Below are 15946 nucleotides of genomic sequence, written 5' to 3' on the forward strand. Positions count from 1 at the left end.
ATAAACATCAGTGAATAAAACCAAAAGCATTTACTTAAAAATCACGGGTTTTCTGCTGTAATTGAGAACGACCCCCACCACACACCCGTCCATTTGCTGCAGAGCCGACCAGAAATATTAACCTTTCACAAACACATTTTAAACGCTCGGTGTAGAATGCATATGAAAGCGCTGCGGTGTTTATTTAAAACACGTTTACTGCTTAATCTGGTATATGCAACGCAGGTACCCGTCACCGCGTGCAGTAAGATTTATAACCCCTTTTTTTTAAAAAAAAAAAATCTCCTTTTCTCCCGGGGGCCGGCACTGGAGCTCACCCCCCGCCCGGCCGCTCGCTAAGATGGCGGAGGCGCGGCGCAGGAAGCGGGAGGGCTCCGCCATGTTGCGGAGTGGCGCGGAGGTAACGCCACCAGCGGTGGTGCCGGGGTAGGGGCCAAGGGCTCTTTGTGTTCCACCGGAGCAGCCTCCGCCTTCCGCGGCAGCACCGGGGAGATGTTTCCCCGGCTCCTGGGGCTGGGGGTGAGGTCGGGGGTGAGCCCCAGCGGGAGCAGGCGGCGGGGGGGCCCGCAGCGCCCTGAAATGGCGCCGCAGGGCGGGATGGGGCAGCCGCGTCCCTCGCCGCTGCCACCACCCCCGGGGGACACAAAGCGGCTCCTTCGTCCTGGGGCTGCTCTGTTCCTTAATGTCGGTGTCCTTTGGGGCACTGTGTTCGGTGAGGTGGCGGCGTTAAAGGCTCTAGAGGCCAAAAGGGAGAGGGTGAAGGATGGGGACTGAGCAACGCAGCATTGTGCAGCCTAAGGCGAGGTGGGCGTGAGGAGCAGGCGTGAGGGGGTGGTGTTTGAATTGGGATAAAAACCAAAAAACGTAGTTAGTGTACCCCTGTGTGGTGTTTGGGAGCGTGATCGCAGTTGAAGTGGGCCACTCGTTTTATGGGAGCACTTGCAGAAAAGTTGGCATTCAGATTTCCATCTCGTGGCTTGTGCTGGTGTGTGGTGGCCAGGTTACGGTGATGGTAGCTGGCCGCTGGCATCCTTAGAGCGACCCCAAACCTCCTGGTATAAGCTGTCACCTGCTCCTGTCTCCTGCAACAGGCAAATGTCTCAGCTGGTTTCATACAAATGCGTAAGGCTGGCCTGCTTCTCTCAGCTGTTGCAGGCCCCCTACTGATTTATATCACACACACCTATAATTCTTAACGTAGAAATCTCAGGATAGTTATCACTAACGGTAGTGTCGTGGGTGCCATTTTTTAGATATTTGCTCCATTTATCTCCGTGCAGTGGTTGACTAGAGATGAGTCAAATGTCAGCACAAATTGAGAAAGGAATTAGAGAATTCACCCTTCTCAATGTAGTATTATTTTTAATAATCAAACACATAAAAAATCCATTTCATTTCAAGGATATTTCAGATCTTATTTCAGTCAGTACATGTCAAGTGTCCAGATCAAGACTCTCAAATGTTTAGGCTTTATCACATAGTTCAGCAGAAGGAATTTTAGTGGGTGCTAATAATATTTTACAAATACTCTTTGTTAATAACATTTTTTTTTCTTTAAAGCAATCAGGAACATGTTCCTTTGGATATAGAAAAGTAGTATTTTGTTTTGTTTTGTTTTGTTTTGTTTTTAAAGGGAAAAGGTTATATCATTTCTGAGTGGAAAACCTGTAAAAGAATGATAAAGCGATATCTAATGGAATTATGTCCTTAACAGCTGAATAAGAAACGGAAATAGTATCAAGCTGAGACTTAACAAGAAACTGAATGTTAGAGCCAATACAAAGTCTGTGTTTATCTGATAAATGATCAGAAAAAGCAGTCATTCGCAAAAGTGCATAAAACAGATTTTTATTACTTATGTGTCCTATTTTTATACTACTTTGTCGGTACATTTTGCCATAAAAAGACAATGCAGACTGAACATTTACTTTTGCTTATACTGTGCTGGAATTGAAGTCGTTGCTAGCTCTGTGATTAAGAATAATCTTAAAGCTTTTTTGGCAAGGAAATGCATATTCTAGAGAAAGAATTGCTTGTTCTTTCCAAAAATTATTCATGTTTTGTTTCTAAAGTATTAAATGAACAAATGTACTTTGCATAGATAGGTTTTGTGGTAAGTACATTTTTTACTTGTTAATTTAGGCTCCTATCAGCAAGCCAGTGTGTCTTGTTGGACACCTCTGCCAGTGCAGAAGCTTACCTAAAGGTGGGGAAGCTTTGCTTAGACTGAGACTGTCCAGGTCTAAAATCTGTGGGTCTGTAAGTGATAATAACAGTATTTGTGGAAACTGAAAAAGAAGTAGATGAACAAGAATGTCAGATGAGGTGTGCCAGTTCTAAATCTGCAGCTCACAACCAATTTTTCACTTCACTGGAAGGTTTTAAAAAATCACAACTGATTCTACCAAAGCAAGAGGACAAGAAATTCAAAAGGAAGTTAGAAAATGGTGAAGCAAAACTCTGCTACTGGGCAGGATCGTGAGAGTTAATGTTACTGTCATCATTAGAGGTGAACAGGGAAAGCACAGTCAGTCTTTAGGAGTTCTACAGAATGCTCAAAACTTTAATTTTGTCAAGTAGTGATTTGTGGAGCCATGTTGTACATGGTAGTGTTGTCTTTCTGTAAAAAACAAACACATAAACTAGCCATCCTTGCTGTGAAGGAAAGATGTGACCACTAGAGACTTACAGACTCAAAATTAACAAATAAATAAATGTGGGATAGGCCCACCTCAGTGTGTTAGAGATTTTGAATTATGATTTCCTAATGTTTGGAGGACAGCATTATGAATGTGTCTACAGCACAGGCATGAAATGGAGGGAGTAGTCCAGATGTCTAATACAATCCCGAAGGTGGCAAGAGGGAGAGAGCTTCATGACCTGGAACTGTTAGTATTACCTATACATACAATCAGCCAATATAGTCAATGTGTTTTGAAGAAAACAGCTTCCTTTTGGAAGATGTTGCAGCCTTGCTGGAATTGTTCTGCTGGTTTGCTGTCCAAAGTGATTAGAATTTGGATATGACTGCTTGCATCCATCCAGATGAATAGTTTAGGAGACTAACGGTGTTTAATTAAATTAGAGAATTAATAAACTATGTCACTAAGCTGCTTCAATTATGCTGGTATTTCCCGGTACGTTTCTTAAGTGAGGAAAAAATGCTTACAGCATCCTCTTGCTGCAGGAAAATGGCAAAATATCATTCTTCATATTGTCTTACAAATTTTACAGTAATGATGAATTCTTTTTAGTTTGAAGTCTGTTAATATTGGAAAAAACAATGTTAGGAAATTAAATAATCATTTCATGAAGTGCAAGTAAATACTTTCACACAGTGAAGGTTTGGCTGGGTACTAATGCAGGTGATGTTATCAGCAAGGTATAGGCATTTTCTTCTTGTCCCATGGTAAACTTTGCTCTTTAGAATGGAGTTGTGTTGTGAAGATGCCAAATGTACTTGTAACAATCCTGTGCTTTTTTTTTTTTTTTTTCATGAAAAAATGATAAACTATACTGTGTAGGTTGTAAGAGACTCTGTTAATTTATTATTGTATGAATTGTAAAAAAAAAAAAAATATAACCCTTTTAAAGCAAAGGGCTTAGACTTTTTGAGGGTTAATTAACACAAAACACATATGTCATAATCTGTGTCCCTTGGTAGTACTGATTCATGTTTGAATCGTCTGCTTAAATTTCATTTAGCATTTTTCTTTTCCTATATATACTTGTCACTTGTGGCCAAAATAATAGTTCATGTCTTGAAAATATATTCCATTTGTCCACAGACTGACTTCTGAGCTGCTGGAAGCGCCAGCAGCGGAGAGAATCAGCGCTCCCGTCCAGTGAACGCAGCAAGGACCTCGTACAGGCAAGAGGTGGAAAAGGGCCGAGAAAAAGGTATTCCTCTGCCAGTTTTGGTACAGCTTTATCATAAAGACTTGGAAAAAACAGATAGCCCCTGGAAAATTGGCGTGACCTTGTATCCAAACCGGAGAGCGTAATTTATAATAAAATTAGTTAAGTCTGAAAAATCATGTGACTGTAGATGAGAGAAACCACGTGTCTCTGTATGTGAAGTGGTGCCAATCTTAAAGCAGAAGGAAGCTCATGTTTGCATGTAATTTCAATTGAAGTAATTAATGACAAATCTCTCTGAGGTATACAAACATTCTGTTGTTGCCCTAGTGACTCATAATGCTTTAGAATACGTTCTGAACCTGTATAGCTGTCCTATTGTGAAGATTAGCTGCTACCTCCACGTGATACTGAATTCTGTCATTTTTTAACTCCTTAGGAATATTCTATTAAAAAGAACAACTGTATCAACAGAAATTAAGATTTTTGGATCAGTGGAATAATTAGTTACCTGTAACATTTAGCACAGCAGCATCTCTATTAGGGTGTGTGCTTCCTTGGCAGCATTAGCTGGAACACCCAGAACACAAAAGAGCTGTAGCTGTTTAATTCATGAATTAAATTCCAGCTAGTTCTTGCCTGTGAGAAGAGTCATTGTTGTTATTCATCCGGTGTAGCTGTAGTATTCTAAGTCTTTTTCTGAGCTTCAGCTTATATATATATATATATATATATATATATATATACTGATGTTGATCAAAGCTAGTGGCTAAGCAGTTTGAGGGCTGCAGCTTTTCTTTTCTCATTAAATCCATGCGTATTTGTTTGATCATATCAGAAAAACGTGCTGATGAGTCTCTTTTGTCCCTGAGGCTTGGTAACTTCATTATGCAGTCTATTGATTTTTCTTTTATTATTATTTTAAGGAAATAAAATTATTTTTTAGTTAAAATCGAGGAGTTCTAGGAGAAACAACTCCAGATTGGGATCAAAAAATTGCCTTTTAAGAGGCTGCATCCTCACATGAATAAAGTGTGCTCTGCCCTTTCTCCCTGCAATCTCCCTCTCTTGGGAGGAAAGCCTGAGAGAATGGGTCCAGTGGGCAAACTAGAGGGTAGACACAGGTTATAGCTCCAGACCAGTTAAGAGCACTGTTGCTCAGTCACTGGTGTAGATGATGCAGAACAAAGCTACTGCTCTGTCAGACTACTTTTTATTCACATGCTCTTATACTAGCTGTTGTCCTGGAAAATGTATTGAAAACATGTTTTACATAGTATTTTCACTTAATTTTCTCTTCCCTTTTTTCCTCACTGTGGTTGTACTCCATGTGCAAGTGCAGTAGAGATTTTGGGGGAATGATTTTGCAGTGTTTCTGAGCTCATGTACTCCACTTCTTCTAGACCAGTGACCAAAAGGTGGCTGTCTTAGTCAGTGAACTGTCATTTATTGGATTGTCATGGACATCTGGCAATAGCACTGCTGTATTATTTCAATTATTATTGGATTAAGTCTGCTTTATTCATGTGGCTTTGCATTGGAGATGGATTTCTGTATAGTTCTTTATAGTCTTCGGGGTGGGAGGCAGTCCTGCTGAGAGGCAGGAAGAGCGATGATTTTTGCCAAGATGAAATAAAAGCCCCGGAAAATGATTTATTGGTGACATCTTTGATATCTGCTTTCCTGCTGTAGATGAGATGAAGGAATGTTCTGGGGTCTGGGGGCTGGCTCTGAGATTTCTCTGGTTTCCTCTTAGGCTCCAAGTTTAAAATAGCATTTGATCATTGTCATTGTTTATAGGGAATTTAGCTTGCCCAAGGCAAAAAATATGGTACCAGGACCAGGTGCAATGCACCATCTCTGCTCTAACATTGACCGTGTCATTTTGCAGAAAATTAGTTGCACTGTTAGGAGTACTTGGCTGCTTCTGATCTTTGTCTTGGCTGTGATCCCGATTTTCTTGCAATTGCATAGAATTCCTCCGGCGAAGAATCGTCTACACCTCAGGTTGGGGTAAGGGAGAAGAGGACTGGTGCTCAGCCTGCTCTGCCCTTCCAGGGTGTTCATCTACACGTACGTGGATGCCTTTGGGGTTTGTCTTAGTGCAGCCAACTCCTGCTGGTAAACCAAGGGGAAATAGGTGACGCATTTCAAACCTGAGGTAGTCTGTAGGTTTTTTTTTCCTCCTTGGAAGCAAACTGACTTAAAAGGTCTTTATTGATCACTGTCATTTGTTCCTGTGTACACAAGTGACTCATTATGCCATGCAGTCAGTGTGAGAGGTCCTAAGGATTTGGCAAGTACCCCATCAGCATGGTATTACAGAGTCTAATTGCAAACACGAGCCAGTCTCTACCTTGTTCAATAGACACTTGAAATTCAAACAGATGTTCTCCTGCTTTGCTAAAGTTAGGCAGGATGGAAATACGTTGTGTAGTTGTTGGAGAGATGGGGATGTTTATTTTGTACGGCACAAAATTGCGATGTTAGCATTCAGACTTCTGTTGTTGCATCTCTGCAGTACCAAAAAATCACAATGCATTTTGTGACACCAGGAAAAGAACATTGTCTGCTCACCTTTTTCTTGGATTTCTTACCTCTTGATACTAGGAAGACAACAGAATGCTGACTATGCGATTCAGTTAATTTTACCAATGTTTGTTGAGCAGCATTTGCCAAATAGCATTAAATCAGGTAGGGAAGTGGCCTAATTCCAAATTATAAAGATGTTGAATGAAGGAGCAGTGTGCAGGGCAGACTTAGATGAGGGATGCACCCTTTTTGTCCATTCTGTGTCCTGGCACCTTTGGACATACTCTTTGTTTTCCAAATTTAGGCAAATAGGTACCCTAAAAATGTGAGGTTTCCTGAAGGTCATAAGGAAGTAGTTTTCCCTTTTTCCTTATAGTCTGGATTTCCTCATTATGCACGTTTTCACAAGACTGCATGGGTTTGCTATACTACAGCTCCCTCAAGTGGTAAAATATTTTCCCATTTAAAACTGCAGCTCACTTTCTGTGAAACACTTGCTCTCTTTTCAAAAGGCATTGAGGCTTTCTCCAACTTCCTCTTTATTCTGCCCTTTCTTTCCTCAGATGCTGAAAACTACAAACTGTGGGGTTATCAGTGGAGCAGAGCAGTGGGTGAAAGGGCTATGACAGTGCTCTTTGTTCAGCACCTGACCTGCTGAACCAGCTTGGGCAGGACATTTCACTGTGTAAGCTTCAATTTTGTCATCTGCGAACTAGGGAGAATGATGAATATTTGTAGATGACCTAGAGTTGTTTTAAACGTTAATTCCTTATCTTTTTTTTTTATTATTACTTTTCTTTCAAACAATGCTTCTGTATATCTGACATTGAAAACACCAATCCCTTGACAGCAGGCAGCAGCATGTCTGCTGTCATCTGTTTGCTGTCTTGCTACAAAGCATCAAAACCGTGTTACACAGCAGAAACATCAGTGTTCAACATCAGGAACAGGAGTGTGATCAGAACCAGGTCAGGCTTGTTCTCCTTTGGTTCTCAGTGAATTTGTGCTACAAAATTCACTCTGGTATTACCCCCGCACCAGTAATTCTTTGTTTCTCCCTGTAAGAACATGAAAAGTAAGTTTACTACACTTGTCTGAGGGAATCTTGTTGTGCCTTGATTCTGTAAGTGGAAGAGGTCCTAGACATCGTGTATTAATGTGAAATGCTGTGCAGGGTTCCCAGAGTTAAGGAAGAGTCCTACCTCATCCTTCAACAGCCTGAAGCTGTAAAACAACCTTTATATGTTCTTTGTAAGATCATAGATCAGTAATGTTTAATTTCTGATCATGTAAAAATAATGCTCACTATCAGTCTTAGTGATTAAAACGGATTAAAATCCAGTTGCTGCTTGATTTGGAGCAACAAATAAACATTTTTTTCTCACTACACCGTCTGTTAATTTGGAAACAAAACTAAAATTTATGATTGAGTAGATAAGGTAGTGTTTTATAAGTATGTATCACTTTTCATCCTGAAGTATTTTAAAGTCCTTTACAAACCAGCTGTACTCAGCAAAGCCAGTGACATTCAAAGAATGCTTACCCCCTAGAAGCCTTACAATTTTTCATTAATAAAGACATATTTATTGTTTACTCAGTGATTTCCCTGCTGGCTGTTGCTTGGGTTTCTGTCAGTTGCCAATGAATATTCCACTCCATCGGAGTTGTTAATTACAGATTTCAATTCTGTACTTGTCACATATTTTGATGACTTATTCTTTCTTTTATGTAGTTTTGCTGAATAGGGGAGTCATTTAGTTCTCTGCTATTTTTCATATGTGTTGAGGAAAGCATATCCTCAGAACTGATTGTTTTGACATAAATGTGAGTAGTCTATTAAGTAGTCTATTAAGTTCATATTTTCATGTCCATATTCTATTTTCATTTTGTTTGCTGCTTGTTTGAATTTAATTTTGCATAAACTTGAAAAAGTACACACATGACTACAAAGATCTTACAATTTTTACGAATTTAATTACTGCCGTAGTATGCATGCACAGAAAAAGTTCTAACATAGACTGTGTATACTACATTTAATCTAAATCAAAGCAACCTTTTGTATATCTATTACAGGGTTAAAAAACAAAACAAACATACCTGGTTCTCTTAGATCTGCCTACTAGAAAAAAATACATTATACTGTGGGGTAATGAATTAGCATATGTCAGCTCCTTCTCAATAGCTGTGTGTCCATAGCTAAGTGTCAGGTAATTCAGCGTGATGTGTGGCAGCAAGCTGAGCTCTCGCTGCACGTGCCGCTGTGTGGGCTCCAGCTGCCCTCAGAGGCTTTGTGGCAGTCGCCTGAAAGTGACTGCCAGTGGCTGTAGAACTGAAGGAAGCTTTTTCAGCCTTACAATTTACCTGTGTGCAATTAGCCACAGAAGTGGGCATGTGTTCACCTTGCCACCCTGCTGGGCTGCTGAGGGTCAGGTGCATGACCGTGAGTGAGGACAACTACCAAAAAGCAGCTGATACTGACCTCACATGGCATTTCCTATATACAGATCCTCACCCTGCCCTGTTAGAGAAGGAACTTTTATGAAGCATACTTCTCAGTGAAAGATAAAATACCACATCATTGTCACAGGGTAAAAGTGTACGTGTGGCCAAATTATCACCAGAGCACTTTGTGCGTAGTAATTTTGCATGTTTGAAGCTGTTGATACAGTAAGTGGGAGGTAGGGGAGCTCTGCAGCACCACAGCTTTATATAACAGGCTCCTATCCATGTGGCTCTTCCTTACTGTAAATATGCGCTGGTGGAGTAAGACTGAAGATAAACCAGAATAAAAGGTATGGCTTTTACTAACTTGTGTACCGTATACTAGAAGTTGAGCCATCTTGCAGTTGATAAGTGTACTTTATGCTATGTGTAGCACAATACACTATGTATATTAATAGGTACAAACACTGAAGAAAATTACATTTAAGGCATGTTAGAAGGAGCAGAGCTGAATCTAAGGCACAGGGCAATCACACTGACTGAGTACACAAGCGTCCCTGCCTCTGCCCTAGGTTGCATGAGAAACAGTATATGCCAGCAGATCACTGACTAATAACGTCAGCTGCTCAGTGTTTGGGAGACAGGAGGGAGCTGTCCTGCTGAAATGGTGGCCACCCTGCAAGAAAACAACTCTTCCACTCTCACAAGTTCTACGTGGCTGGTCAGATGAGACAGGATGCAAGTGTATGTGCTTTTCAGTATGGCAGTGCATAGAGTTCAGCTAGTGTATTTGAATAATGTATCCTGTTTCTGAAACTACTTTAGCAAATCAGTTTCTGTTACAGCTGTTATTGAGGTCTCACGGGACTTCAAAATGTCAGGCAAGAACGAGCTGTTTAAAGATAGGGTAAGTGCAAGCAGAGAGCATTCACTGTGGAGGTCAGGTTGGTCTGTAGTTTGTGCTTACAGAAACACAATGAAGGTTTATGCTCTCCGTCTCTCCTTTTTTTTTTTTGTGGAGCTCCAAGGCCCTACCTAAAGCTTGAACGTATTTCTGGCACACACAGAGCAAGTCAGCTAGCCCAGTAGTCATTGAAAGCAGCAGGGCGTGCAAATTATCCACCCATCTCTCTTTTCCCTCCTCTTCCCCCATTCTCAGGAGATTTCATCATGGAAACAGTGATGGTGCAAGACATCTGCTTAGGGGCTCCTTTGAATGTGCACGTGTGTAGCTGGCCTCCTATCAGTCTCTAAATGCAAGTGGCCTTTTCTAGAGCAGAATCAGGATGTATTCAGCTTCAGCCACTGGCTTGTAGGTGTCGCTGTTTTTGAGCTGCCTGGCCTTGATCATCAAACTGTAACATGATGACAGAGCTAGCAAGGGAAAGGGCAACAACGACCTGTTAAAAGTTTACTAGGCTGATCTGCCTCTCTGCTAGCAGCTGTAACGAGAAGCTTTTGGAAGAAAGATAACACATGATCGCTTGCATAACAAGTGAAAGGTTGAGTTATTGCTGAGGCTCGTGGGTCATGGAGGAATAGAATGTGGTTTGGGGCTTAAGATCCACTGAGTTACGTCAGTCTCACTTGCTTAACTGTGCTGCAGAGTAGCCACAAACCATAGCTTGGTAGCTCCCAGTATAATGTGTTCAGCTCCTTACTGTTTGTTAAGAAATTCCTCATGCGGAGTTATGGTTGTCTTTGAAGTTCCTCAGAAGGCCTGAAAAGTGACATCTTCAGCAGGTGCTTGAACAAGTTACTTAGCTCAGTATTTTTTGGTCAGATACCATTCCCACATTAGCTGGTTAGTTTTACTCTTTTGAAGTAACATAGCTTTGCTCCACATGGCTTCCTACTCCAAATTGGTCTTCTAATGCCAACACCTATTTGGTTGATTTTAACTAAAGAAGAACTATGAGGAACCAAATGGAAATATGTTTGTTTTATTAAAAATTAAATGATAGCCAAACATCTCAGTACTTAGTGTAATGATTTGTGAAAAAAAATCTTGCCAAATTAAGGCATAGTCACAGGGATAACTGATTTAAAATAAATAGGACAAAAAACACTGTGGATTTTCTAGACTCCCCTTTTCCTGATACTCTGTACCATTGCAGCTTCTGCTGAGTTTGTAGTCAGATGCTTGGAAACAGTGAAAAGTAGAAAAAGATGTTTATATGCAGGTTCCCAGAAGTTGAGACATACATCATTTTTTTTCTGAGAAGGATTATTTTGCATATGCATTCTGGAAGAATGGCAGCAATCATCTCCCTTGGTTTGGGGTAAACTTTCAGGTCACTGCAACTTTCAGATTAAATTAGTGCAGTGGTTACTTACAAGTCTGCCCTTGGAGATTATCAGGAGGCTAGTACAGAATGTGTTCAGCAGTGTGAGGACATGATGTTGTTCAAATAGCTGCTACAGCAGAAGGCCTCAGACATGATTTTTAATAGACCTGATTTTTCATAGGTTTTGAATTTGTGTGATGGAAAAACAAACATTCTCCAAAATCAGCATTTTCAGTAAATGCAATTTGTTGACACCAATACTGTGAAAACCCTAATCCTATTTTTATTTGTGTGTAAAGAGGGTGAGATACATTGCCTATAAAGATGTTGGGGGGTGGGAATATTTGGCAACATTTTAAACATCAACAAGTGTTCATCTGGTGCCTTTACTGAAAAATACTGAGTTTCAGAACTCACTGCTCCTTGGTAGGCCAGTGGTACGAGTCTACTAATGCACAAAATGCTGCAAAATCCACCTGTAATCTCAAATGGCAGGGGGGTCGTGTAGTTACCTGTCTCTTTGCACCAGTTGCCAGTCTCTTGGTGTGCATAGTTTGACAAATGTCTTATTATTCTGTCAGTGTCTTGGTGTGATTTTGGCAAAACAATTTGTTTTTCCTTAAAAGTAGGGCGTGACAATAATTCTTAAAACTACAAACTCTGCCTCATCAGAAGTCCCTGGTCTCTTTCTGCCAGTGTTTTCCTTGCATGTGTTAGACTTACATGCCTGTGTGCACTTGCCCAGGACCCAGCCTCCTCTGTGCTCTGCATTTGCTCTGCAAACTCCACTGTACACCATTTCAAGGGAAAGTTGGCAAACACAGTGATATTATGCAGATAAAATAGTGTCAAATAACATACAGGAAAAAAAAATACAAACACACTTGTGAGAATATAGAGAAAATGATTTAATAAATGTCATAACTGAATTAACATGATTAAAATATATATTTTTTGGCTTTCAGGTTTAAAAATGTCTGACCAGAAAATTATTGTACACAGAGCCCATTGTATCGAGAAGCTACTCTCTGGGAACAATTTCCAAGATATTGAGGATCATCTTAAAGAGCTTGAAGATGTTGATATGACTATCGAATATCTTCAGGGGACAGAAGTTACCAAGGCTGTATACAGAGTACTCAAGAGTTGCCCTTCAGTAGAGTTGAAGAAGAAAGCAAAGCAGCTATTGTCAAAGTGGAAAGCACTTTACAAGAATAGCTGTGTTCAGTCAGTGCAAGTTAAGAAGCCAGTTTCTGGGAATGTAAAAGAGGAAACTGAACATCTCGGTGTGACTCCCAGAGAACAGTTGCTGTCTGAAGGGCCAAGTCAGCATGAAATATTAGATGATGCCCCTTCTCAAGTTTTGGTCCCATCACAAACTGTTAAAAATGTGGTATGCAATGACTCAGAAGGCAGCTTGGAACAGCTCCCCCCTTTTGAGGAACAATGTATTGATAGCAAAGATTCTAAACCTGCTGTTAATGAAGCAAGCTTGCAGCAGGATCACGTGAGAGCTCTGAGGTATAAATGTGCAGATCTTCTTTACAAAGCCATGAGTGATTCTGCCAAAGACAAAGAAGAAACTGATAAATGGCTAGAGCTATCTAAAGAAGTCGAAGAACATATTTTTGCTCTTCATTCTAAGAATGACAAGAAGTATAAAAATTGCATCAGAAGTAAAGTCTCTAACCTGAAGAACCCTAAAAATAGCCACTTAAAATGTAACCTTTTTTCAGGGAGTTTGAGTCCAAAGGCTTTTGCTGAGATGACAGTGATGGAAATGGCCAGTGATGAACTGAAACAGCTCAGGGCCCTGTACACAGAGTCATCTGTGCAGGAACATCAGCTTCCACAAGTTATTAATGGCACTCAGACAAACAAAATAAAGTGTAGGCGCTGTGAGAAATTTGACTGTACTGTCACTATGATTGCCAGAGGAACTCTGTTTCTTCCAGGTTGGGTGCGAAACACAAATCCTGATGAACAAATGTTGACTTACGTTATTTGTAACGAATGTGGAGAACAGTGGTATCACAGCAGATGGGTTTGTTTGTAAGGCTGTCCTGTCCTGTGGTGGTTTTACTCAGGTGGGCAGTCGAGTTTGTGGAGCAGGCCCTGGGCCGGAGCTGCAGCCCGTGGAGAGGAGCCCACGCAGGAGCATGGGGTGTGGGGGGAGCTGCTGCCCACTTGTGAGGGACCCGTGCTGGAGCAGTTTGCTCCTGGGGAATGGACCCCGTGGTACGGAGCCATGTGGGAGCAGTGCTTGAAGAGCTGCTGCCTGTGGGCAGCCCCCGCAGGCTCAGTTCATCAAGGACTGCATCCCGTGGGAGGGACCCCACAGCACAGGGGACGGGAGTGACCGAGAAGGAGCAGCAGAGAAGAAGCGCTATGGACTGACCATAACCCCCATTCCTCTGTTCCCCTGCACTGCTTGGGGAAAGGAGGTGGAAGAGGGCAGATAGGGAGAAGGCGTTTTTGGTTTCTTTCCTTTGTTTCTCACTTCTCTGGATTGTTACTAATTGGCAATAAATCTTACTACTATCTCCCTACTCTGAGTCTGTTTTGCACGTTACAATAATTGTTGATCCCTGTCCTTATCTCAAACCTTGAGCTCCTTGTGTCATATTTTCTCCCTCTTCCTCTTTGAGGAGGGGGAGTGAAAGAGCTTCCATGGTGGAACTCGGCTGCCCACCTGAGTAAAACCTCCACATGTCCCTCTTCAAGAAGTAGTTGAGAGATGTTTATAAGAGAAGGTGTCTCTTGAAACCGCGTAATGTAAGATTTTGTGTTGACACTATGTAGTTGCAATTAAAAATTGCAAAAAAAAAGATTTTAAAAAATTGCTAAGTTACTTTTAAAGATGCTCTGAACAAATGTGTTTTGTGTTTGTTTTTTTTTTTAAGTATGTATTTTGGTGGGTTTAAAAAATCTATTATAAATGGTAACTCTGCAGCTAAGACTGGACTGTTCATTAGTAAGCCCATAAAAAATATTCCAAGTACTGCAGTTGTTCTTTCCCCAGGGTACTATGTACTTGGAGTTTTCATTATCTTTAGCTGGAATTCTTTTGCAGAACATAAGTTTAGTTTACAGTAAACAGACTGTTTCCAAAGCTGCATTTCACATACTTGTATGCAATGCAAAAAGTTCAGCATGGATTCAGCTCCTTAATTAAGTCACTTTTTGCAAGCGAGTGTGAGCTTATTGTTTTGAGGAGTACTGTCCAAAAGGAAAAAAAGTGATGAAAAATGGAGTGTAAAAGAAGGCAGTTAGCAAATGGAAGCAAAAACGAACTTCCCCCTTATCTTTCTATATCTACTGGGAGAAAAAAAAATACAAATAAAGATTTGCCAGTCTATCCATTTGAAGCTCAGATTTTCAATATAAGACTGCACATGGGTTGTGGTTTAACCCTGGCAGGCAGCTAAATACTGCATAGTCACTCACTCACCTTCCACCAGTGGGATGGGGGAAGAAAATCAGAAGAGCAAAAGTTAGAAAATTCATGGGTTGAGATAAAAAAATTTAATAAGAAAGTTTATTTTCTGAACTTAAGAGAACCACCCAAGTCCAGGTATATTTCACAGCTGGGTATGGATCTGTGGAAGACTGTTTATACTGTGTGTCCCAACTTCATGTATTTCATTTTTTTTTACTTAAACGTTTACACGTTAGAGAAAATGGGTTTTGCAGTGAATCCTAATTTTCTGAGCACATGAATGTGTCAAGATGTGGGCTAAGGAAACACAGTGAAGAATATCTCTGCACTGTCTGAGAAATGAGGGTCTTGCAGCAGAGCAGTATGACTGGTAGGAAACTTCATAATGAGTTTGCTTGTTGGGGTATGGTCTAGGAGGTGAAATGGGTCGATAAATTGCCAATGTCATGGTTGAGGCACAAAGGAAATTGTTTCAGTTCACCCTGTTGTATAAACACATTAAAACTGCATAGTTGGCTGTAAGGGAGTTATCTTTTACAAAAGCATAGCAGGCATTTTGCAGTTCAAGGCTAAACTCAGCAGCTGAGCAGAGAAACCTACCGAGTGACTTGCCGGAGGAGCTAGGGGCAGTTCCTGTGCCCATCTATCCATAAGGTGGCTGAGCCTTGTCAGCACTTTTGTGGAGCTTTCCAGCCTAGTGACCTGTCAGAGAAAGGAGGTAGGGGCATGAGGTGAGAAAAACATTGTTGGTGAATTAAAAAACGAGAAGAGAAAATGGGCTTTTATTTGTATATGATGAAAATGGTGTGCAACCTGATGTTAAAAGAGCTACTTAGAATTAATTGATTTTAAAAAAAAGTCCATTTTGTGAAATAGAGTGTTAATAGTTAACCTTCAGCAGTGTAATTTACTGTGGCATTACCTAGATTTTATTATGTGAAAATGTGTGTTTTGGTGGGATTGAACAAATATTAAAGCATTAGGACAGGCCCTCAACATTCATGTATGTAACCGATCTTATATCTGACTTTGCCAGCACTTACACGAGCTGGAATTTATGATTATAAGTACTATTTTTTGGTTTCAGTAAAGCCATAGGCAAAGAAATACTTCCGTAGTTCTCAGTAAGCGCAGAGCTCTCTGCAGCCACCCTGCAGGTCAAGGTGCTGCTGAGCAGAGCTGGGCACCCACGCGGTGCTGTCCCAGAACCTCCTCCAGCAAGGGACTTAACTTTAGCCATGAGCAACGAACATGTGTAAATAATTTCTGCCTGCAGGTGGTTTTGAAGCCATTCCAGTAATGTACAGCTCATCCAAGGCTTGCCCTAGGGAAGGGAAAATGTTGCAAGGCCTGGCCAGTCTTTTTGCCAGAGTAAATTTCAGCAGTA

General features: G+C 40.9%; 1 protein-coding gene across 5 annotated transcripts; it reads left to right on the forward strand.

Annotated features, from left to right (window-relative positions):
* TCEANC (transcription elongation factor A N-terminal and central domain containing) lies at nucleotides 1-14315 on the forward strand. 5 transcript variants are annotated; one of them, XM_068683333.1, is made up of 3 exons: nucleotides 1-426; nucleotides 3789-3900; nucleotides 12086-14315. In XM_068683333.1, the coding sequence occupies exon 3, from the start codon at nucleotides 12094-12096 to the stop codon at nucleotides 13174-13176; it is 1083 nt and encodes a 360-aa protein (XP_068539434.1). In that variant the 5' UTR covers nucleotides 1-426; nucleotides 3789-3900; nucleotides 12086-12093; the 3' UTR covers nucleotides 13177-14315. The 5 variants fall into 5 exon arrangements, with proteins under 5 accessions (XP_068539434.1, XP_068539414.1, XP_068539442.1 ...); XM_068683313.1 differs by having other exon boundaries at nucleotides 2-400; XM_068683341.1 differs by having other exon boundaries at nucleotides 411-519.
* The last annotated feature ends 1631 nt before the right edge of the window (nucleotides 14316-15946 follow it).

This window comes from Anas acuta, chromosome 1 (assembly GCF_963932015.1).
Source record: "Anas acuta chromosome 1, bAnaAcu1.1, whole genome shotgun sequence".
In the NCBI taxonomy this organism is placed as follows: domain Eukaryota; kingdom Metazoa; phylum Chordata; class Aves; order Anseriformes; family Anatidae; genus Anas; species Anas acuta.

Coding starts and splice junctions, on each gene's coding strand:
- TCEANC (XM_068683333.1), top strand. CDS start 12,094: ATGTCTGACCAGAAAATTATTGTACACAGAGCCCATTGTATCGAGAAG.